The following is a 26424-nucleotide window of genomic DNA, read 5'->3' on the forward strand; positions in this document are numbered from 1 at the left end:
AATCTATCTCCCTACTTCATACTGCTCTATCTTTTATTTTGTTTTTTGTTTGTATTTTGTGTTTCTCATGTAAGAGAAACTATGTGATACTTGAGCCCGTGTGTCTGATTTACTTCACTTAACATTATGGTCTCAAGGTACATCCATTTTCCACTACAAATAACTCAGATTTATCTTTCTTTAAAGAAGAGTAGTACTCCACTGTGTACAAATACCACATTTACTTTGTTCATTCAGTGTTGATGGACAGATAGACTAATGGCACATTGTGACTTGTGTGGCTACAAACATGGGCATGCATGTATTGCTGTAACATGATGTCTTGGACTCTTTTTGGGAAGATACCTAGAAGGAGAATAGCTGGGTCAAACGGAATTTCTAGTTTCAGTTTTCTGAGGAATCTCCATACTGATTTCCATAGCAGATCAAGAGATAGAGGGGAGAGAGGAAATAGAAGGGAAGAGAATGAAAAATAATTAAGATGTGTTACATACATGTACCAGCTCCTCACAAGGAGCACAATCATTATGCACTGGAAACATGTATTAATAAAAATAACAATAAAAAAAGCATTCACAGAAGAAAAAATATAGGGACAAGGGAAGTAAGAATAGGTATCAAGTACGGTGTGTAAGAGGAGCTGGCCAGTGCTGGCTCCCTCGAGGGTAGTACAGTCAGGTTAGTGTGGATCATGAAATCTGAAGAGCATAGATCAACTGGCTAAAGCAGGCAAATGGAATGATGTTTATGCATTAGAAAATGTACTCTGTGGGCTAGTGGCTCTCAGTTTGGGAAAACTTTTGCACCCCTCTGTGGCATCTGACAATGTCTGAAGATGCTTTCGGTCGCCAGGTAGGACAGGAAGGTGGGTCATCAGAGGACAGAGGGGCTGCATCAGGTGACTCACTAAAGTGCCCTTCACATGGACTTGCAGAACAGTTAGATGATACAAGGAGTTAGATCATATGTGGTGACCTTAGCCTAGAGGCCCAGAGTGCCAGAAAGGGGGTCAGGAAAGCATACAGCAGAAAACTGGACGAAAAGTGACAAAGACTCGCTTAGGGTAAAGTGCAGAGGAAAGAAAACACTTTACTGTGCCATGCCTCGCTTCTAGTTTTGTATGTATCACATACACAGAGGACCAATCATCCATCAAAGGACGGAATTACCCGCACTTTCCGAAATTTCTGATAAATCTTTTAAATATGCCATCCAATTAGCGATTCCTAAAATTAGACTGCAAATTAATTTGTCTGTTTAAAGCCGTACTCCAGATGTGGTGTTCATTATAAATGATAGTATTCATTGAAGTAAATGTTTAACAGCCAGCAATTAACAAAGTGGTCATACTTTGAAAGTTTAATTTGCTACTGATACAGTTCTGCATTAACAACTTGGAAAACAACTGCAAATTACACAATTCAATTTTCCATGTGGGTTATTTTGTTAACTAGGTGGAGAAACTGTCGAAATTTCTTTTAATGTTTCAAGGGAAAATTAATACAATAGTATTTTTAAAAGCATATTCCCTTGAGGAACTGGGATGTCCCTGTCAGAATTATGCAATAAGTTGGCAATGTGTGGGAATGTTAAGTGTGTTTCTGGTGTGCTGCAGAGTCAAAGCCATCCAGGAAAACAAGGATTTGATTTTCACTTTTTCTTCTCCTTTTGCAGATGGTAATTTACAGATGATGATTTATTTATGTTTACCAAGTGAAAACCAGACTGCTACCTAAAAGGCAATTTTCCACCCTGCCTTTGTAGGCTATATCCTAATTATTTTTTCTCTTGTGGGACCGAATGAATTAAATGAGAAATCCACTTTGTATATGCAAATTGCAAAGCTCTGCAGAAGCTTCAAATTACTTCATTCTTAAAAAAAATTAAAGCCATTATCTTATGGAAAATGAAGAGGCATAAACCCCTTTAGCTTTTCTATGTTATTTCAAAACCAAAAATAATGTGAAAGTGGTTCATTTCTGGGTCTACAAGTTTTCTTAAGTATTAAAAACTAACCAATTAAAATGATGATCATTATCATTACATAATTACTCCGTTTAAAATTTCAGACTTACTCTAATAAACATTTCTATTAAAATTCCAAAAGACTTTGTATAATGTGTTCCAAAACTGAACTTTTTCATATTGTCTTTTTGGCAAAAGCAAGAATAGTTTAAAGATCCAATGCCAATATTTAGAAAGGTAAGGGAGGAGACACTCTCAGTTCTATTCCAAACTTGTAAATTTCTTCACACATCTCCCCTCTGGACCCTTGAACATACTCGTTTAAGCAAACATTTTATATAATATTTCTTAAGAAAGACCCAGTCTAGACAATCATGTCTCAACCCCTCTATTACATGGCTCCATTCTTTCCAAAAGTATCTAAGTGCCTTTGGTCACTTAAAATAAATTGGACTAGTGCCTGTCTGGGTTATAAATTTGGACTCTCTCCCTAAAGAGTGGATCTTCAAATGTACATGCAAAATAACTGAAATAATCCTTTTGTTCTTTGTGACTTTCTTTGGAAAGAAAAGTGTAGATAAACTGAAAATTTTACATGTGAAACTTATAGAATGGAATCTGGCATGAAGGGTCTTTCATAAATGGTGTGTGGCTATGAATAACCTTTTCAGAGATAGACCGTCAGTAGTTACGTAGAAGTTAAAGGTGCAGTATACTGTCTTATAATCTCATATCTAAAACCTTAATCCAGGGGCTGGGGATTTAGCTCAGCGGCAAAGTGCCTGCCTGGCAAGCGCAAGGTCATGAGTTCGGTTCCCGGTACCGGAGAAAAACCAAAAACAAAAAAACAAAAAAAACAAAAAAAAACCTTAATCCAAAATAGTAACGTGTTTTTAACAGAAAGACAGATGCATACATTTTCCCTATAATAGAATTTGTATAAGGAAAACACTGAAAACCCATTCTGTCCATCAATTTGGTTACATTTAAACAGACTGCAGTGAAGATAGTACAGAGTACTCTAGAGCCATTAAATTAAAGAAGTATAATCATTAATTCCAGACTTAGAATTATAGTTAAGGGAAGGAGACCGGCATTTTTACTGTGGCCATAAAATTTATCTTGTGAACCAATCAGATCGCTGATTGGTTCCCACTCCACCCAATTACTGTGGCCATATAATTTATCTCGTGAACTAGAATACTTTGAATGTCAAAAGATCTGCCACTAAAATTTATGCACAAACCACAGGCCCAACAGAGTATCCTGAGTAAAACAGACTTATGGTCTCTTCAAATGTAGCACATATTCAGTTACTCTACTTTTGCTTTAAAATATAATCTACATAAGTGTAAAAATATGTCTATTTGTGGAGCCAGAGGAACAAGTCCAAAAGCTCTATATTAATCTATTAGTGTGATTCTTTTTTCTGACACAGACAGGGATCTGGTATCAAAATTTTTTTTTCATTTTACACACACTTCAAAATTCATTAAGTGCTTAAAGAATACTGTGATTTTTGCAATTTAGTAAGAACTCTGAAAAGTAAAAAAGAGGGACATATTTAAAAACATATAAATGACCTAAGTGGATTTTGAGCCTGTGTCAACACAACTATGTAAGCAGTGACTCTCCTGGCTAATAACAGTCTGTGATTTCTTCTCCATCCAAAAAACATTTGATTAATTTTTCACCAACTGGGGAAAACTCACCCTTTTCCTTTTGGCATCATTTACAGATAGCTTCCTTGTGGGCTTGGATTATATTCAAGTGTTTACACACACACACACACACACACACACACACATAAACAACCTGATTCCAAGAGACACACACTATCGAAACATTCCTAAAAGGAAAAAGAAATTTGTGTAAAAAATAGGTATAAATACAGAGAAAACCATCTAGTTAATGAACTTCACAGGTAAATCTTGTTTTTTGTCTTGTTTTTCTTATTATGTTATGTGTATTGTGTGCTTCTTAAGAATATAACAAAGTCAAGCAAACGCATAGACTAAGACAGACTAAACAGATTAAATCTCCATAAGCCCTCATAAAACTGAATCTCTTTCCAAAATGCAAGGACAACTAATCATTCATAATGATTAGCCAAATAATTTTGGGAAAGAAAGAAATTATTTAAACTAAATGATTGCTATATCAGATAAAGGGTGAAAAGTAACTATTTTATACAAGTTAAATACTTTATTCAAAAGGACTTTAAATTTAATACAAATTAAATTAAATAATCACAAGTGATTGTTGGGGGGATAAGCATTACAAGATTTGGATGAAATAAAGAATTCTCAAATAAATGTAGAATCATATCATGTTCATGGATGGATTCAACATAGAAAGGATATTAGTCCTCCCATAATTTGATCTATAGGTTTAATGTAATTCCTTCCAAAATCCCAACAAAGTTTTATTTTCAACCAAGATTATTGAAAATTTTTTATAGAAATGCATGGGCACTAGAACAGCTAAAACAACCTTGAAAATAGAACAAAATGGAATGAATTATTCTACTCAATATCAAGAATTACTACATGGATATAGTAATTAAGGCATATGATACTGGCAGGGAGATAGATACACAGATCAAGAAAGAGAGGCAGGGAAAGACAGAGAGAGAGAGAGAGAGAGAGAGAGAGAGAGAACAAATAGATCTGCACAATTACACTTAAAATATTTTTGACAAAGATAAAAAGGCAATTCCACCAGGAAAGCATAATTTTTCAACACGTTACTGAAATAATTGGACCACAGCAGGTCAGTAAGTATGAAACTCAACCTATATCTCATACGTTACACAAAAATAAACTCAAAATGAACTTAAAAGTAAAAGGTAAAACCAGACTTTTTAAAAAAGAAAAAGACAAGGAGCAAATCTTCAGTATCTATGGCTAGGAATTCTTTGACTTGACACCGAAAACATTACCCATCAAAGTAAAAATTCATAAACAGAACATCATTAAAAATTAAAATGTTCATTCTACAAAAGATCCCGATAAAGAGAATAAAAAGACAAGCTATGCACTGGGAAGAACTAACCACAACCGCCTATCTGAAAAGTACCCATTACTGGGATCCAGGTGAACAGTGCAGGAGAGCCCAGAGACCATCCCAGCCCTTCCCTACTGCTGGGATCCAGGTGAACAGTGTGGGAAGACACAGAGAGCAGCAGGAACATCAGCCACACTGCAGGGCCCCCAGCAAGGGTGCACAGGATGGACAGGTGGGACTACTGGCCTGAAACTGTCAGAAGCAACAGTAACAATAGGAGCCAACAGGGGGTAAGTTACGTGAACCAACATTGTGCTCGGGAACAGAGACACACAGAAGAGAAGCAGGTGGGTGGGGCTTCCCCTTTGTCTCTTTTTTCTTCCTTTCTCCACCCACAGAAATCTAATCTCCACCCCAAAACCCAGAGACCAAGTTCAGATAACTCCTTGCTTATTCCTTCATTCTTCCTCTTCTGTCCTCTTCTCTAGTCTCCCAAAATGCACATGATCATCCTTCATCCTCCCATAATTTGGGAAGATCACTTATCTTTGTTTTATCCACCATCTTTCTTAAATTTCCTCCACCAAAGGGAAGTACTTTACCTACAAGCTCCCAATGTACTACTAGTTCTGTAACACAGTTGTAGATTGTGCTCCTGTGGTGAAAGGTACAAAATTAACAGTCATGACAGTCTGTTAGTTTCTACACTGTACTTGATACTATAGTTATTGCTAATTATACTACTTAGGTAGGATGTCATCCCTGTTTTAATTAGTTGTTCTCACTTCTGTAACAATACCAGGAAGTTAAGGTAATAACCTCACCACACCCCAGCACCAAAGGACTGAGGACTGAGCCAAACAGATACCAACATCTCACTCTTAATTAATTGTAAAGGTAGGATCTTGAGGCAGACATATACCAAGAAGCTCCTACACAAAGAAGACATCCCTGAAGAATAAACCTTACTTACAGAAGCCTTAATACTAGTGACAAAGCTAACTACTACAAGAATTTACAAGGATCAACATAGGAAACAAAATAAAAATGTTTTAAATACAAAAAGAGAAGACACAGACACAAAATGCAATCTCATGCCTCCAGCCCACACAAAAATAAGTCCAGGACACAACAAGAGAGAGAAAAATGGAAGACACACACCTGACATTTCTGAAATGAAAGGAACTAAAGTAAAGAAATAAATCCAAATTGAAGATATCAATATATAATACAACAACCATTGTTAATTTCCTATCACCTTTTCTGAGACTCTGTATTGCTTGTATTGTTTTTGTGTTATTTTCTAAATCTATGTGTGTTTGTTAAGATGTTTTTGTTCTTTTATCTTTAAAATAAAAAAAGAAAGAAATCCATGGGGCTAAAGAGGAAATCAGATAAGAAATAATCACTCAGGTAAAACAAGAAATGTCAACATTTACAAAGGAATTTCTCAGCATATCTAGAATAGAGATAGATTTAAAAAGTAGATGATGATAGGAAGAGGATGCAAACCATGAAAGATCAATATAGGAAAGAAACAGAATGCATGAAATGCATCCAAACAGATATCCAGGAAATTAAGAATTCCATTGAAAGTGGAAAAACCACTTAAATAAAACTGAAGACATACTTTCAGACCTTGAAGACAGGATCTCAACTAGCATCATGAAAGGAAAGATCTGTAGAAAATAATAAAGACTGGAAAATAACAATTCAACAGTTACGAGACAAAGCAAAGAAAAATAATATAAGCACAATTGGTGTCAATGAAAAAGAAGGAGTCAACACAAATGATGTTTTAAAAAACTATTTACAGAAGTAATAGCAGATAACATAATACGCTACATAGAAGAACACAAAAACTTCAAAAGTTTTAAGGATCTTTAATCCAAAAGACTTATAGATTTAATAGCGAAATTCAGTAGTGTAAGCAGATATAATGTCAACACTCAAAAGTCAATAACATTTCCGTAAACAGACAATAAACTCACTGAGAGAGAAATTAGGGAAACCACACCCTTTCAATAGCATCTAAAAATATGAAATACTTAGGAATCAATCTAACAAAGGAAATAAATGATCTATATATGGAAAATTCCAGCACTCTAAAAAAGGAGATTGAAGAGATCAGAATATGGAAAGATGTCTCTCACTTATGGATAGGAAGAACCAACACTGTCAAAATGGTCATACTCCCCAAACTGTTATACAAACTTAATGCAATCCTGATCAAAATACCATTAGCATGCCTCACAGAACTAAAGAAAATATTCTTAAAATTCATCTGGAACCAGAAGAGACCTAGAATAGCAAAGGCAATCCTGGGCAACAAAAGCAAGGAAGGAGGCATCACTATCTTTGACTTGAAATTATACTAAAAAGCTACTGTGATAAAATCAGCATGGTACTAGCAAAAAAACAGATTGGAGGACCAGTGGAACAGATTAGAAGAGACAGACACAACTACAAACACCCTCAGCCACATTATCTTTAATAAAAGGGCTAAACATGTTCACTTGAAGAAAAGTAGCCTCTTTAATAAGTGGTGCTGGAAAAACTGGTTCTACATGCCAAAGACTAAAACTAGACCCATGCCTATCACCACACACTAAAGTAAAAATGGATCAAGGATCCACATATTAAAACAGAAATATTAAATCTACTAGAAGAGAAAGTAAGTAGACATCTTGAAGACATAGGTATAGATAAAGAGTTCATGAACAAAACCCAGACTGCATGGGAAGTATTTCAAAGAATCAATAACTCATCTTATTAAAAGCTTTTGCACAGTGAAAGAAATCATCAACAAAGTGAAAAGACAACACACAGAGTGGGAAAAAATTTTAGCCAATTGTTCCTCAGACAGTGGACTTCTATCTAAAATATACAAAGAATTGAAAAAAATCAAACCCTTCAAATTCAAAGACTCAATCCAGAAATGGGCATCTGAGATGAATACACATTTCTCTGATGAAGAAATACAAATGGCAAACAAGTATATGCAAAAATGTTCAACCTCACTGGTCATTTGAGAGATGAAAATTAAAACAACACTCAGATTCCATCTCACCCTAGAAAGAATGGCTATTATCAAGAAATCCACCAATAACAAATGCTGGAAAGGCTGTGGGGAAAAAGGAACATTTCTCCACTGTTGGTGGGAGTGTAAACTAGTATAATCACTGTGGAAATCAGTGCGGAGATTTCTCAAAAAACTAGGATTAGAGGCTCTCCTCAACCCAGCTATTCCCCTTCTAGGTATCTTCCCAGAAGAATTTAAAACATCATATCACAGCAATATATGTGCACCCATGTTTATAGCTACATAATTTGTTATAGCTAAAGTCTGGAAACAACTCAGATGCTCATCAACTGAGGAATGAATCAAAAAGATGTACTTTTATACAATGGAGTATTACTCAGCCATAAAAACTTGAGACTTTTATAGGTAAATGGATGCAACTTAATACCATACATAAGTGAAATAAACCAGACTTGCATGAGTAAACATTGGATTGTTTCCCTTGTGTGAGAATTTGAAAGAGCAAATAAGGTCTAAAATGTACGGTAGATATTGTGAAATGGAAGAAATTGTTCAAAAGGAAAAAGGAACTAGGATGGGTGAAAGGGGAAAGGACAGTAGGGAAAAGGGAAAAAAATGCAAGTCAGTTACACTATTAGTGTCTCTTATATCATTGAAAAAGAAGATTTGTGCTAATACCAATTGACAAAATTTTTATATCCATTATCTTGTACTCTGAGCAGTTACTTTAAAGATCACAACATGTAAGGTATTAATTTTTTTATTCTATTATTTTGTTGTGAAATTTTGTTTTATCTTTTTCCATAAAGTAAAAAAGGGCTAGGAAAAATACCTATTACCTAGAAAAAATATATGTTATATATTTATATTCATGCATATACACACACATATATATACACATGCACACACACACATACACACACACATACACACACATACATACACACACAGAAACATACACACACTCCAAAAGCTCAATAGTAAAATTTAAAAATCCAGTTAAAACTTAGTAACATACCTGAGAAGATATTTTATTGTAGAGGACATACAGAAAAATGTTCCATATCATTAACCATAAATATATCCAAATTAAAAGTATAATGAGATCTTACCATTGGAATGACTAAAAAAAATGGCATCAAATGCCATTAGGATGCTGAAAAACTGGATCTCTCATGCATTATTCATGGAAATATCAAATGGTACAGTCATTCTCAGCCACAGTTGAGAAGTTTATCTTAAAACTACACACACAGCTAGTGTATGATTAAAGATTTACACTCTTTGGAATTCAGCAGTGGGGAACAACTTATGCTCAGAGAACAATACATACATGTGTCCATAGTAGCTTTATTTATAGTAATTTATACTAGAAACAACACAGATGTTTTCAGTGGGTGAATGCTAAGCAAACTGGACATCCATATTGTGGGGTACTGCTTAGAAATGGAAAGGAACTGTGGATACATATAATGACACACCTGAAGAAAGTTGAGTTGAGTGAAGAAAGCCAATCCCAAGATTGCATACAGCATGATTCCACTTATATATTGTTTTTGAGAATCAAAACAAAAATTATATTAACGTTTGGTGATCATATTAATGTTTGCTAATCATATTAACAAGAGCTGGAGGAGGTGATTATAAAAGGGTAACACAAAAGGTCGCTGCTGAAGGGATCACTGTGTCTTAGTCTTAGTCATGGATCCAGGCACTTGTGGGTGATAAACTTGCATAGAACTGAATATACACATAGCATGGGCACAAAGAAGTTTGGGGAGTCTGAGTAAGTATGGTGAATGGCATTGACGTCAGTATCCTAGCTGTAATACTGTGCCAGAGATATGCAAGATGTTACCTCAGGGAAAAGGATACACATTATGTCTGCTCTTTCTTACAGCTGCACTGCAACCTAGAGTGTGTTCCCTGGAATTTCTCTTCGTGATTCTGGGAATGTGTGGAAGAGCAAGGTGAGAAGGCAGAGTCTCTGAACTATTCTCTCTCGCCCTCATCCAAACAGATCCCCCTTGAGCTGTTGGAATACTAAGTCACCCATACACAGTATCATACAAAGTAGACTCTATTCCTAACCATGGAAGCTAGGAACATGGACAGCAGGTCCAGAATGCCTGGGTCTAACTTTAATTTTACCACCTCACACCTGACCCAGCTGGGTGTGGTACTCAGTCTCACTCATGTCAGCTTCCTTACCTGTTCTGTGGGTTAACAGTACCTGCCTGAGAGGACTGAGCCAATGAAGATCAAAGTAAAATTACTAGCTTAATGGTATTGTCCAAAAGTATATTTTTAAAGAGATTTTATTAAGAATGTATTACTGAGGGCTTACAATGGGTCAAGTACAATGTAAAGTACCTATACTGTTAAAAATAATACTCCTATTAGCCTAGAAAAATCAGCCATATTTATCATTATTCCCAATTTAGAAATTAGGAACTGAAGACACAAAGAATTTAAATATCCACCCCCAAAGTACTTGGCCAATATTTTTCTGACTCAAAATTGGTAGAGTATTTTTCTCCTTTCTATCATGAACTTCTATCACAGTTAAGGAACGCTTACTATGTTTTATACACTGAGAAAGATGCTGAGGTCACAGAACACACATACATCTCCGACAACTCTTGGAGCTCACTGTCCACTAGCAGTAAACAGAGATAAAAATTAATACATGTGTGGCACAATTCCATTAGTGGTAAGTTGCATGAATTTAATATACTAGAGAAAGGAGAGTTGGAGTTGGATGCAGTGTTCAAACAAGGCTATTTTGAGGCAATTACATTTAAACGTATCTGAAGAAAGAGAAGAAGTCATGAGAAAGAGCTTTACAGTCAGAGGCCGGTAGGTGGAAAGGCCCTGAGGTGGACAAGTGGTGGACATCCAGTGTAGCAAGGTGGCTAGTGCCACAGGACAGTCGGAGACACATGCTGGGGAAGAATCATACAAGGTTCTGGAGTCTAGAGTAACACAAATGAGGTTTGGTACAATTTTGAGAGTGGTTAGAAGCTATCATAGCAAAGTACCAAGAAATTTTTAAAAAAGAAATTCTTCAGGGGCATAGCTTTGATATCATTCTATGGTTGCAACTCACAGGGTATACGAGATGCAATGTTCGTGATTTGTTACTTAGGCTGTGGTAGTTACAACACCAGTGGACATCACCTTCAGTGTTGTTTCAATCATGGCTGTCCTACCCGGTATGTTTATTCTTTTTTTCTGATTTTGTTCTGTGTGTTTTCTGGAAACTTGACATCTGGCATATAAACACATTCCATTTTCAATCACAGTTAAGCTACTCCTGTAGAGCAGGCATAAGAAGAACTTTATCCTTGGCAGTCTCAAAGGTGCTTTTGACTAAAAACTGTTGCTTGAAGAATGTGTTAAAATTGTATTGTAAGTGAAGTGTGTGTGATGTTTTTCATCACAGCATATGCATACAAGGAAACTAATACAAATAACTGAAAGAAAGTAAGAGGCGAGGCTCAGTAAACATTCAGCATGATGGTCATTTCCCTTGTTTGCTTGCATTTTCCCCTTCTATTACCAATCCCATAGGCAAAACAGTTTATCAGTGCAACCTAAAAAAAAAATCCAGTTTGACTTACATTGTATTAAAATGTTACACTTAAATATTAGGAGGTGTCACTAAAAATCTGTATTTCCTGTTCCTTCTGAAATAGAGAAATATGTGATAACCGCAGTCCCACATTCCTATAAGACAATAATGGCCTGGTGTTACACAATGTGAGAGCAAAGAAGACCCCAGACCTAGAGAGAAGGAATTGGTAAAAATCAATGAAACCTTCAACGTGTGAAGTTGATGTCAAGAAACACTTCTTCGCCTTCATGGGTCAAAGTGCAAAGGCTTAAGTTTGTTATTGAATGCAACCCATAGAACCTATCGGGTAGTTTTTTGGAAATAATATAATCACCAGATTTGTAAGGAAGAGGAAGGAGTTGGTGAGACATTGTCTAAATGAGTCAAATAAACCCTTAAAGTAGAGAAATCTGTTAAATGTATTAGGCATTGATAAAATAAAGAGTATAAGCATACAATGCAGAGACACAGAAGCAACCACTAGGAAAGAACCTAAGGAATGAAGGGGATGATTGGGTTCAGGGAGGCAGATTAGTTCCCAGGACTGCCATAGCAAAGCATCGCACACATGCTGTAGCCAACAGCAGAAATCTAATCTCTTAGTTCTGGAAGCCAGAGTCGAAAATGAATGCACTGGCAGGCCTACATCTTCCTAGGGGCTCTGAGCAATAATCTATGCATGATTCTCTCCTGGTTTTGGAAGGTTGTTGGCAACTGTTGCCACTCTAGGCTTGTAGACACGTTGTCCCACTGTCTGCATATCTTCAGTAGCATTCTCCTTGGGTCTCTTCTTGTAAGGTCACAAGCCATTGGAATAGGGTTTACCGTAATCCCACAGGGTCATTTTAACTTGAAAATATCTGCAAAGACTCACTTTCAAACAAATTACATTTGTAGGACTTGAGTATGTCTTGGAGGGTCACAGTTCAACCCACGGAAGGGGCAAAGGAGAGAAGTATATAAAATTACTTTTGATTATAAGCTTTACTATTATCATCATCATCATTTTTAAGACAGGGCCTTGCTATGTAGTTCAGGCTAGTCTTGAACTCACTATGTAACCCAGGTTGGCCTTGAACTCACAACAATTCTTCTATCTCAGCCTCCCTAGTGCTGGGATTACAGGCATGCACCACCACACCCTGCCCATAAGCTCTTTAATACCATTTGATTTTTTAAGGTTTATACATATGTTATACAAATTTTGTAGGGTAAACATGTGCACAAATCTGATGGAGTTATCACTGTTCCTAGATGGTGTTCTCCATGGGACAAAACCATGCACAGGTTCAATGGCATGCCAGTTAAATAACAAAGGGCTGTGTAAATCAACTGCAGGCCAAGTTCACTGGCAGGCAGTTGATTTACACAGCCCTTTTTTATTTCCAACATACCAAATGTTCTCCCAATATTTCCACTTTGCAGTTCTAGTAGCCCATAACTATGTCCTGGGCACCTCAAGTGTCCTTGGAATCCAAAGTATCTACTTTGGCCAAATACTGTGCTGGGGTCCTAGGATACAAAGACAAATAAAGCACAATTCTTATCTTCAAGGGATTCAAAACCCAACAGACAGTAGTCATGTCTGGATGCTCCTGATTGTGCATATCAGAGTTCCTTTCATGGTTTACACCCAGAATGTCTCCCCAAAGTTTCCCCAAAGCACTATACCCATCAGTGGGTTAAACCACTGATGATGCACAGCTGGGTGTGCTGTTAGGGGTTCGGGTCTGCTTGGAAGACGGAGTTCACTGGGGGTGTGACCAGAAAGAGTCTTTCTTCCTCCCCAGCTCCTCCTTCCTCTCTCTGCTTCCTGGTCACCATGATGGGAGCAGCTTTCCTCCACCAGACCTTTCCACCTTGCTCTTCCTGCCCTGGACCCCGCTGACTGCGGACTGAACCATCTAAAGTGATGAGCCAAAATAAACCTTTTCTTCTTAAATTGTGGGTGTCAGGCACTTTGATGAGGGTGATGAGAAAGTGACTTAGTTCCTTACCTAGCATGCATCAGAAGACGAGGAAATTTTTTTTATATCTCTCAGGATTAGGATCTAATGTACATGGGAGAAAGTTCAAAATTATAGAGGCTTAATGAGATAGAAGTTTATTGCTCTCACATAAAAGAAACCTTGCAGTAGGCAGTCGGGGATGACCTAGTTTTGTGGCATCAGAGAGCACAAACCAGGCTGGACACCCAGCTCTAGGCTTCTTTATGGGAGACATCAGCCACTCCTGTGTGTACTCCTTGGTCTGTGGTTTCTCATTTTCATGGGCCATGATGGATGCCACCCATTTTCTAATCAGCAGGAAATAAAAAGATGAGGAAAGCTTGGCATCTTCCCTGCTTGTCCCTCTGAGGTTAGGATCTCTACTGCATAGGGGTCTTCCCTTTGGGCAGCATTGAGTCCACCTGAAAATTAAGCATACATGCCCAGGGGAAAAGGATCTAATGAAGGATCAGCACCAGCCAGGCAGAATCTACCACCATGTGAACATAATTCATTACTTCCAGAGTGATGGGGCATCATACAGAATTGTCATGGAGGTGACCAAACCAGGGTCCAGGAGAGTCAAAGGGGAGCTGAAGGTGAGGTATAGCTTGTCACAAAGACAAGGAAAGGAAGGGTATCCATGCAGGCAAAGAGTGCAGAGAAACCTGGTAACAGACTGGATACAGGAGGGGACAAGGAAGAGGTGAACCAGGAAAGACTTCTTGGCCTCTGCCTAGAAGGACAGGATGGAGCCAGGGAACGTAGAAAGAAACTGAGTTTGGGTGGGAAAGTTCATTCCACACTGAGCATGTTTTTGGGAGACTTTGGTAGTCTGGTGTACAATTGAACTTTGTTAACTGGTAAAAGTAGAAGTGAAGGCTTCGCTTCTTGGTTATTTTTGTTTTGTTTTGATACAGTTAAGCTCCTCCATGTATGCCTTAGAAATGTGGGCAGAGGAGCATCTACCATTGAGGGAACGCATCAGTGTATAGCTATAATTTAATTTGCGGAGGTGTTAAGAGTTATGTCCCTTTAACATAAAGGCCAAGCTGTTTTTTCAGAGACCAGGAAAGAGGGCTGGCATTGACCTTGGTGATTACAAGAATGATCTGGTCGCTGAGCAAAGCTCTAGAGTAACACAACCACTAAGCCCAAACGGATTTGCCAAAATGGGGAGATGGGGGAACGGCAATAATTTCCAGCAGTTAGAGGGCCTTTCATCTATGAATACATTCACATTTATCATTTAAAACACAGATCAACATGATGATTTTGATGAAGTAGGAACGATCAGCCCTAGTTGTTCATTCTTCAAACAACAGAGGGTCAAGTCAACATTCAATTCAAAAAGTAATGCAACAAAGCTGAAGTTTCCAGACTCTTCCTTAGAACTAACTGGGTCCAAGGAACACGTGATTTTTAAAAAGCCATTGGCCCCAAATCAGTTTTGGAAATGCTGACTCAAAGTTAAAAGTGACTCCTCCTTGTGTGTAGGACATTTCGGAAGTTGCAATAAACTACTGTGGATTATTGGTCTCTAGGACAGGTGGGTAATGGTGTAGTTCCCAAATGTCTTGGACCACAAAGCCCTGCTGATCACAAGAATCTCAAGTACACATTTTTGGAAACATCACAGGTGAGCACTTGTTGGAATTGTCCTTCTGGTCCAATGTGAATGGACAGTTCAGGTGAAACAGTGTGTGAATATGAGGATGTACCACGGAGGTCACCTGTAAACACAAACAAGCAACTTGACAGAAACACCACAGCAAAGCCATCCTTGGAGCTCACCTTCCCAAGTCTCCATCTGCATACTTCTCACCGCTCCATACTCCTTGGTCTAAAAGCAGGAGGTGCTCCTCCTTTCGCCTGGACTTTGTCCCAACTGTTACTCATCCCCAAGAGGTAAAATTATACAAGGAAAGCCTCAGCCTCTCTAGTGAGGATAACGACTTTATTCCCTGAATGAAAACAGGGATTTTGCATTTACAAGAAGGTTGGGAGTCACTGGAGTCCTAATATGGTTGCAATTACAGTTCATCAAATTCCCAGGCATCTCTGACAGCTCAGGGCGCCGGAAGGGCACTTCATGAGGAGATAAAGAAATGAAAAATGAAGTGTTCTCCATGTGCATTATTCACATATTTATTTTCCGAATTTTGCATGAGTGTCCCTTTGGCTACATTTTCAGGGAGGAATGAACCAAACGTTTGAATTCTATAATCACTTGTGTGAAAATTTCTTAGAATATTCAGATATTCAAACCTGGCGTTTTTAAAAATCACATCTTGAACAATAAAATGTGCACTCACAAGTATGAGGATTTCCTTCAGGAGAGGTGTGTCCACGTGGGTCAGGTCAACTCTGTCCTGATCAAGTTGCATAAGATACATTTCTTCATTTCTTTTGGGAATGGCTTTATGTATGTTAGAACGGGCTCTGAAATCTGGTCCAGTGTGCTACTTACAGCCTCAATATTTTATCATCAAGATTCATAAATTACATAGCATTTAGATAAAAAATGCATATCTCAGAATTACTCCAGCTTTTTATATGCCCTCAAGAGATTAATACTAAATGCATCAGATCTAAGAGTAAAGGGGATGAATCGGCTGCAGTAACTCATCAAGGGCTGGGAGGCTTACTGTAGATAATTCCTCCATTCTAGCACTTTGAACTTTTGTTAATGGTTATTATAGATGAAAGAGAATATGGCCTGCCACATTCCCCAAAGATTTGCATATTAAATTGCAAAGCCAGCAGGTAGAAATCGGAAATAGGGCAAATGAGTTTGTCCTCAGCCTCCTCTCACTTTCAAAGGAGAACTGTTCAGTCCATTTTGGTTTTGCATTTGAATCTGTCCTCCTAAAACTTCCCAATCCTGGGTAGTTCTGTTCCCATCACTACCCACCCCATTTCCTCCAAAGTGAAACTCCTTTTCTTGACTTCAGCTGCTTTAAGTAGAGATTTTTTATGGTAAACGAAATAAAAATATGTCACACTAACATCTATATGTGTTCCATTTCCTCTGTTGTAATACTGTTTTCTTAGCCAGACTAAAACGTGTCTACTAAGTGTGAGGTACTAGTGATTAACAGTGATGGCGGGGAGCAAGGTCTTATTTTAGGCTGGGGGTAGGAAGAGAATAGGAAACAGCCAGGAAGTCCATCTATAGCAGTAAGTGCTGAGGAAAACAACAAGAAAGAAAGCCTACAAGGGAGTGTGTAGGTGGGTTCCACTTTAAGTCAGTGGGTCAAGGAATGACCTCACTTAGAGAAGAATTTGAACAATGTTAAAGGAGGGACCTGTGGGCATGGGGAATGGCAGAACTCCAGAGGGGAAAAAGCAACTGGAAAAGGTATAAGGGTCTGAAGAAATCAAAGATCCCAAGGTATGCGGAACAGAGAAAATAGGGATGAAGAAATTGGGAGATGCAGTTCAACAGGCAACAGGAAGTCAAGTCCTGTGCTCCTCTGGCCACGGCAAGAACTCAACTGGAGGGTCTGAGATGAAAAAGTATCTTGATGTGGTACAGATTGCAGAGCACCATGAATGAACAGGCCAGTGGCTTGGTACCAGTGGGGCAGCAAAGGTTGTAGGAAGTGTTCAGTTGGGACACGTCTGGAGCATAGAGCCAGCACCACGTGCCAGTGCACTAAACTTGGAGAGTTGCTACAGCCCTCTCTTCCCTTTGTTCTCATACATATGCATTGATCTACTAGTAAAGCATGGCCTGTTCCTTTGTTTTTCTACCTTCTGAAAGGTAAGCATAGAGAACTGTATAGACCAAGATATTTCTGTGTATATTTGGAGCTCTACCCAAACATGAAGCACTCAAGGGCATTGGTGGCAACAAACAGTGACCAAATAGCACAAGGGTCTGCAGTGCATTTTAAAGTGACAGAGACTAGCTGAAGCATAACTGCAATTTCTGGCTACCTAAGCTCTGTGTTTGTCCAATAGATGAGGCAAAAACTCCCCTTGGGCATTTGGAATTGCTTTGAAGGTTAGACCTCTCAAGCAAAAATAAAGCCAGTCATTCCTATAGCACTGTTTGCTATCTTGTTATTAGGTAAGGCTGGCTACACATGGGATCACTGGCACATAACACATCTGGCCTCAAATAATTGGACACCAGTAGTCTAGCGCATGACAGAAATGGAGAGTATGGCTCACAACTGTCTGCAACAGTTCACTGCCTTCATGGATCATTGCTCCTAAGTAAGAGATTTGCAATTCAACAACTCTTTCCTGAGCACAGAAAGAAAAAAATTATTTGAACCGTGGAAATATCTGGCATATGGAAGATAAATGGTACAGAAAATACAGACTCATCAAGAAGTCTAACTGGGTATTCCAACAAGGAGAAGGAAGGCTGGAATGAGCTTGGAAGGATCTCCTTTGGGGGCTGCAGGGAGGCGAAACACATGGAAGATGCTGTGCTTGATTCCCTTCTCCCACTGTCTCAAAGCCTTTCTTTGTATTCTGCGTTCCCTTTTGCATGCACAGATGGGCCAATAATGCACATCATACTCACTGTTTCTTCAATTTGAGAAGTACACTAATTTCTCTACTTTTTTTTTCTTGTAGAAACAAAGCTGTCAAATAGGCCCTTTATAAGTGTTGTAAAGTCCCTACTTCTAGAAAATTTGAGGGAAAGAAAAGCCTGTTCACTCCCCCCATCTGGCCCAATTTCTGTGCTAACAGATTACTGGCTTCACAAAAAATCTGAAATGGCAGAGAGGCCCAGCTCCTTTGAATTCTCACCCAATGAGAATTAAGAGATCTTTACAGAAAAGACCAAAATTTAAAATGTTCTATCATAAAAATAAGCATAGGTCCTCCAAAAACAATAGAGGAGAATTTGGAAATTAATGAGGGTGTTGGGAAGCGATAACAATGTACTTTTACACACCTTCATGAAAAGAGAAAATACACAGATGAGGCATTAACAAGGCTCATGAAAAACACTGCCATGCAGAATGAAGGATTTACCTAGTCTGTGAATGCAATCAACAAGTAAATCCTATATTTACTTGAATGTTGTCCTCCTCAATGATATATTTTAACCAGTAATTATTACCATGGTGACAAAGTCTCACTACTACTAAAAGAAATTTCAAGTTTCAATTAAATTCACTCATCAAATTTAGAGAAATTAACTAAAGAGTGGAACTTTCTCCTCTTCCACCAATCATGGTCTTCTGTCCCTTCCCCTGGCTTCCTTCTGTACATTTCCCAAGCCTTGAATGAGTGTCTATTCTCCATCAGGCAGTGTGTTAGATACAATAAGACCTAGTTCTGACCTCCAAGGAACTTCACTGCTGACAGAATAGTCTCCTATTCAGGTAGAAAATTTACATCACAACCTATAACAGTATTTATTTTTATTTTTTGCAGCTCTAGGAATGGCAGCACCCAGAGCCTCCCATATGCTAGGCAAATGCTCCACCTCTGACCTACATAGCCAATCTTTTTTTAAATTTTATTTCAAGGCAGTCTTGTTAAGTTGCCAACCTGGGCTCTAATTTGTGATCCTCCTGCCTCAGCGTAACAGCTGAAAAACAACAACAAAGAATAGAAAGCCACAAGAGTAGTTATTCATCTGTCAGTTACTCTAAGCCATTAGCCAGTAGGTGTTATTTTGCTTTGTCCACAGAAAAGGCATTATCATGATCTTTGTTAAATAATTTAGACAATGAATTCCACTTACTGCTTCGCAGATTGCTCCAAAGCTACAGCAGTGCATACTTACCTTATGATAACACCTAAAATATGCAGCACGTTCATCAGAAAATTTCTCCAATCTTTTTGGACCCTTGCTTGAAGCTTTCTTGAATACCAACCAGCATCGTTGATAAATCTGGAAAGAAATATAAAGACTAAGCTGAGCATCTTCACTGACCGAGGTGCTCCTAACATTTGCATTTAAATGCTTTTTAAAAAGTCTTCACCTGTAAAATATTCACAAGCCAGAAATCTGATGTTGCTTTGGGAAAATAAATTTTTTTAAAAAACAAATTGTTTCCACAGCGGGCGGAGTATACAATGCAGACAATTACTGGAATCAAAGGAAAATAAGGATATGTAGGCAGATTTTTTTCATATTTTAATAACAACTATCACTAAGCACATTTGAGAAAAAGCACAAGAGATTTTTTTTTTAAATCCTAAATCAGTACAGATAATGTAGGCATTCATGACATATGATCTGGTTTCAAATGCAGTCAAATCTGAAAATCATGGAGTTGATAATATGCTAAAGAGCACACCACCACACTACAGAGCACTTGTCTTAGAATGAGACACCCCATGAGGCATTCCTCAAAACTGACAGTAAAGAGATGGGTCAAACACTAGATCAGGAAATAATTCTTGATCAACACCAACTGGATTCTTGCTTAGAAATTCAAACCAGAGACTCAGCTTATTTCTTGAAAAGAGGTCAGTGCTGGTGGTTATACATGGTAACTGGTGGCCATGTTGACTTACTTGCATGACAGGCAAATAGTAGGAACTGCAGTAAAGACTTAGGTCATCTCTACTCTAAGTAGAAGAGCTATTTTATTCCTTGTAATATTTCAGCTCGGATATTTGAGATCCAGCCCTTTTTTCTAAGTTTCTTGAAAATCATCCATATCCCCAGGAACCTTCTATTACCAGTATCACTACAACTTTTAACTGAGCTTGAAATGGGGTCTGAGGATAGCAGCCAAAACCACCCTATGGGACTAGTCAATGAAAACTAAATTAGTCTATTAAAATAGTAATAGCACCAAAGACAGAAATTGTAAAGATCCAATGATCATGAGAAAACTGAAGTTCTCCAAAAACCAAATAAAGTCAGATTTAAGTCTAAAAATTAACAAGATATTAAATTACTGATAACATTCACTTATGATAAAGTGCCAAGTGGCATTATTACCCCACTGGTGATCTTTAGAGGCCATTTGACACAGCTAACCTTAAAAGAATGGCAATTTTTCCTAAAGCAAAAGTTCAAAATATAGTTAACAAACAAGAAACTCTGTATTAAAGATAGATAGGTGAGCAGTGCTCTTTGATTCTTAAATCATCTTCAAATTACACCTATAAGTGATTCTATATAGTCAATCCATAGATACACTTTATGTATTCTAAAGTTTAAGGTTCTCTAAGAAGAAACAAAGGAAAACCTACATGAAGCATTTGGTCATTCAAACTGTAGTTGATTTAAAATACATCTTGCAGTTCTATTAATACCTGGCAGATGGGTAAGGAATTCAGGTTTGCTACTACTCATTTACAGTGTTTGATATATTCCACTCTACTGTTCTAGTCAATTATCAGTTGTCTTGTTAGAGTGGTCAAAGGAACATAAATTTATTCTTGCTGTGTACTTCTCAATAAAGAGGGTTAGATATGTGTCAGACCCCAATGAATGTATACTGAAATGTTGGCAGTATTATTTATAGTAATAAAAATTAGAAACTACTCAATCTTAGTTTCATTGGGTTAAGAAAGGCCCCCAGTAGATTAATGAAGCAAGATCCTGGATATGTCTGTGTAAGTCATGAAGGCACAACCTTAGCTAGGTTAGTAAAGCAATCTCCTGGGTATCCCGGTAAATCACAAAAGTGTGACCTTAGCCACTACATATGGTCCCTAGCCCAATCTTCTCCAGCACTGCTCCCTTAGTCTGCTTCCTGGGCACCATGAAAGAAGTAGTTTCGCTCTTCCATGCATACCCTTCCACTTTTATGTTTTTGCCTCAGTCTGCCAAATCTCTCAAAACCATGAGCTAAATTAAACCTTTCCTCCTTTAAGTTCTGGGTGTAAGGTACTGTGTCTTAGCAACAGGACAGCTGACTAATACAGAATGACAAAGGAAATTATAACACTTCCATAATATATAATTAATATAAGTTATCCATCTATAGAATAACATTGGTAGTTATATAGAAAAAAGGTGGTGTACACAAATATAAAAATATATATTGTACATCAATAGAATAGTAGCCATTATAGTAAAACTATAGTAACATCAATACTACATGTAATGTTAATGTAGCAAATCACGGTATATTATCTAGCAACAGGATAACATAAGTAGCTCATGTGAAATAAGTTTCAGACGGAATTTCTAATGGCATGGGAAAGTGTTCATCATATGCTATGGAGGAAAATAACATAAAACTTTATTTACATTGTGGTTACCATTATATAGAATGCATGAAAAAAAAGATAAAGAAAATATACCAAACTGTTAAATGTTTTCCCTGTTATGAGAATAGATTTGGGGGTTTCCTTGCTAGTTTTCGTTCTGCTTACCGAAAGTTAATACTGTAATTAAATCAAAGAGAACTGGTATTTCTTAAATACCCAAAGGTATTGGTATAATTAAAGTCAATCACACAGGTTTTTATCTTTCTTAATTATTAAATCCATCAAGGGACATAAAACATGGAAACGAAGGGGAGGAAGCAACCCAGTGGAGGAAAACCTATCTCTTCAACAAATGGCTCCACATCAATTGGACGTCCATGGGCAAAAAAAGAAAAGAAAAATAACCCACTTTTTGAAAAGGCCCATGTTATACAAAAATTAAAATTGCCTTGAATATAAAACAGAACTATAATACTTCTGTAAAAAAATTTTTAGGATTATGGCCTGAGTACTGAGTACTGAGTACTCAGACTTAATATCAAAAGCAAACACCATAAAAGGAAGATGACAAACTGGACCTTCACAGAACTAAACATTTTTGCTATATGAAGACTTTGCTAAGAGGATGAAAAGGTAAACAGAGACCGGGAGAAAATATTTGCAAACCCCATATCTGAGCAAGGTCTAACATACAACATACATGACTCTCAAATATCAAGTTAAAAAAAATCCAATTTATAAAAGGGCAAAATCCAAATGAACAAAAGATATCTCACCAAAGAGGTTATCAGATAGTCACAAATCACATGAAAAGGGCTTCAACATGATCACTGAAAAGGAAGTGTAAATTAAAACTACAGTGAGATATCACTACACACCAATCTGATTGGCTGAAATAATAAATATAACAATAAATGAAACCACCACCAAATGCAAGCATGGTTGTGGAAAAACTGAATCACTCATTCACTGCTGGTGAGAATGTAAAACTGTTACAACCACTTTGAAAGATAAGTGGTAGTTTCTTAAAAATAAACTGTGCAACCAGGATACGACCAGCAGTTGTACATTAAGAAATTTATCACAGGGAAATGCAAACTTATACACACACACACACACACACACACACACACACACACACACATACCTGCATATGAATGATCATAAGGGCTTTATTCAGAACAGCCAAAACCTAGAAACTATGCATAGGACCTTCAGGAAGTGAATGGTTAGGTAAACTGTATTACACCCTATCATGGAACACTACTTAGCAATAAAAATAACGAACTATTAATGTGTGCAGTAATTTTCACAAATCTCTAGAGAATTATGCTGTGTGAGAAGAAATGTCAAACCCAACAGGTTTTATGGTAACATTATTCTCCAGTCTCTGTCTGCCTGCCCTCCCCCACTGAAGATCACACTCTAACCACAAGGCTCAGCTACGTTAAGAAGCGAAGTTCCAAAAGTCACCCGTAGGAGTTCGAGCACAGAACCCTCCGCACGGTGGAGATCTAGCATCCTCCAGGCTGTCGTTGGCAGGGATGCTGACCACATCCCACTTATGTCTGAGGAACACAGAGAGGACAATAGGTCCCCGACCATTGTGCCACCACCCCAGGACTGTAATTACAGCGGGGGTAACTGTCACTCCACTTGTTCAAATAAAAGGTGCACGAAATAGGCTTCCTGACTCTCATTCTACGATTGTAACTTCTTGCTTTTATGTATGCTCCTGAGAAAGTGCTCAGAAACGGAACATTCTAAAGGCAGGCAAAAAATATGCACATTCCAAAAAAGATACTTTCACTAGAAAGATATTTTAACTTTCCCAAATTCTGCCTCACTTTTCAGATCCAATTTTTAACGAGTGCATTTCTAACTTTTTCAAAAATGTGTTCATTCTCTTCTTGGCTGAGCCAGGATTTGTCTGGCTTCTTTCCAAATCTGTTCAACGCAAGCTCCAGATTCCTCAGTTTCAGCACGTCTAATGATTTCCATCTCTGACCCCTTTGGATTAAGGCTAGGAAGCTTGTGTTTCTCCCTTTTTGGTTTTCTTTTGCTTTAGTAAGCAGTATGGATAAAAACGTAATGCTAGAGGAAAATAACAGCAACGTATTATAAATTCACATGCAGCCTTGCTGGAGAGTCATTATGGGATAAATTCAAAAAGGATGGTTTCATGAAGAGATAAGGACTCAAGCTTGATTTATGAAAAGGCAGTTTAGGAAGTCAGGTTGAGACACACACACACGGTATGGGCGCAGGCGGCCAGAAGTTGAATGTGGTCTGCCCAATCAAGATCTTTCCTTTATTCTGTCATCCCTCTGACATCAGCGACTCACACGTGGTCCAGGGTCACTCCAGATAATTGCTAGCTATGCAGATTCCTGGAGATTAGCCCGGGTCTGTTGAATCAGAACCCTGTGGGATAAAGTGAGGCAAATATTCCCCTGAACACATCCCCCAGGTATTTATTTTTAATTGGCAAGCCCATGCCATAAATATTCATAAAGTACTTTCACGCAGTACTGCCCCTCCCACCCGGGGTGGATGACAACGAATTCTGTGTCAAGTGCTTGGCAATGAGGCCTGCCGAAATGGGGGTTCTCCAACGAGGGGCACACAGCCACATGAGAAGTAGGGCAGTGTGACAGGCCACCTTGTGATTGAGGGACACACACTGTGATCTGTTGAGGTGGAATAAACTCAGACTTCCATTTGCTACCATGCTGTGTCCTGAGAACACTGAAAGGGCCACTTAGCATTCGAATCCTAAATATCTCCATATCGCTTAGATAAAAAACCAAACAGGACTCGCTGAACAGGGCCACACGTGCAGACTAGCTGGATTAACACCGACCCTGCCTTGAAAGCTGATAATCTGAGAATGATCCCATTCACTTAACAGTTCAGGCCGGATTTTTTAAAATTAGTTTTAATTACCTCCTTCCTATCTATATAGCAAATCTACTCACCACCTAGAATAATGTTTAGTTAACATTTTTTTCTAACTTGACTTCCCACAAAGATATTTTTACTTAAAAGGAGCCTTTCTTCTTTCCATAATGGAATGCTTTTACTCACCGTAAATAGCAGGCAATCCTAATAATAAAAACGCTGTTGGAGCATTTGAAAACAGAATGATTTTTAAGTTGATATCTCTCGCTTTTGACATTTGGGGCCAGATATTTTTTTTTTTTAGTGGGGAGGGGTTGCCTTAGTCACTTTCCTGTCACTGGGAGAAAATACCCAGGATCTACAACTTAAAGGAGCAGGGCTTTGTTTTAGCTCACTTTGCAGTCTGTGGTGCAAGGCAGGACAGCCTGGTACAGGGCATGGCAGAAGAAAAGCTGCTCATCCTATGGCAGCTGGGACACAGAGAAAAAAGAGAGGAGCTAGGAGGGAGATAGACTCTTTCAAGTCACACCCACAGTGGTCTTCCTCTTCAAGCTAGACCCCACCTCCTAAGAGCAAGTCGGCTAAAATGGTACCTACTCCAATTGCCTTCCAAACACAGGAGGCTTTAGGGGCTATTTTAGATATCAACCATAACAGGGGGTGTCCTGTGTGACACCAAATAAACTTAGTAGTATCTCTGGGTAGTAGTACCACCCATTAAATGCCATACCAGCACCCTCCTTTCCTCCAGTTGACAACCAAAATTGCCAAATGTCTCCTGGAGGAAATAAATCAGAACCACCATCATACATGAATGTGTGCTGATCTGAGCGAGCATATTTGAAGAACAGGAGGCTTTGTGAGTATCTTCAAAGCCTCTGATTTGGACAAATCAATTCACAGCAGCCACAGCCAAAGCTTAAATGAAGACAAACGACCCAATTTTGAGTGGATATACAGCAGATTTAATAGCAATATGAGTATCTCATTCAGTGTGTATTTTGTGGTTGTTAGTGGTGGTTTTATTATGTGTAATTTTCAGCCTTAATTATTCTTAAACAGAATGTGTCATTTCGATTTTCTTTCCATTCTTTTAAAACTGGATAGCCTTAACAAGTACTCAGCCCTGGTTTAAAATCTCTGACATTATCATCCACTTTTTTTTCTAGGAAAGAATATTCTGGTAAGTTCATGAAGATTTCTGTGGCAAGAAAAAAGTTGCAACAAGAATTTGCTCAGAATCCTAATTTCACTAGCAGTCTATCACAGTGTCACAGAGTCACAATTATATTTCTGGAAGACACAGGAACATTTATGAAGATTAACGGGAAGCAAATTTTAGTCACAAAATTCCTACTGCAAGGAGATAGTATACGGTACCCATGTAAGCTTGAGATAAAAGGAAATCTGAGTAAAGTTGAGTACTTAGCACTTTATTATGGTCAAACAAGCTCTCTAAATGGCCAGTATAAATATTTTCTTTTGTCTTTGAGGGTCCCAAGGTCTGTGTTACAACTACGAATATCTGAGGTTACAGCATGAAAACAGCCACATACTATATGTAAATCAATGAGTGTGGCTTTCTTCCGGTGACATTTTGTGTACAAAACTAAACAGTGGGCCACATGTGTCCTATAAGCCATGGTTTGTTAGCTTGTGGTCTATGGTAGCATTTCTCAACTCCTTTAGTGCTATTCATTTTTGAGAAACATAAGAATCTATTTGTGAGCAGGTCAGCATGGTGCATATGTGTAATC

The 26424-nt window shown here is 38.1% G+C and overlaps 1 protein-coding gene across 2 annotated transcripts in view; it reads right to left on the minus strand.

The window, feature by feature from the left end:
- Dok5 (docking protein 5) overlaps positions 1 to 26424 on the minus strand; it is a 162320-nt gene that overhangs the window by 70916 nt on the left and 64980 nt on the right. For both annotated transcript variants that reach the window (XM_005392280.2, XM_013518227.1), the window contains exon 2: positions 19377 to 19484. In XM_005392280.2, the coding sequence (XP_005392337.1) occupies positions 19377 to 19484 (108 nt within the window). The remainder of the gene's footprint in view (positions 1 to 19376; positions 19485 to 26424) is intronic.

This window comes from Chinchilla lanigera, unplaced genomic scaffold, assembly GCF_000276665.1.
Source record: "Chinchilla lanigera isolate Chin_1 unplaced genomic scaffold, ChiLan1.0 scaffold00044, whole genome shotgun sequence".
Lineage (NCBI taxonomy): Eukaryota > Metazoa > Chordata > Mammalia > Rodentia > Chinchillidae > Chinchilla > Chinchilla lanigera.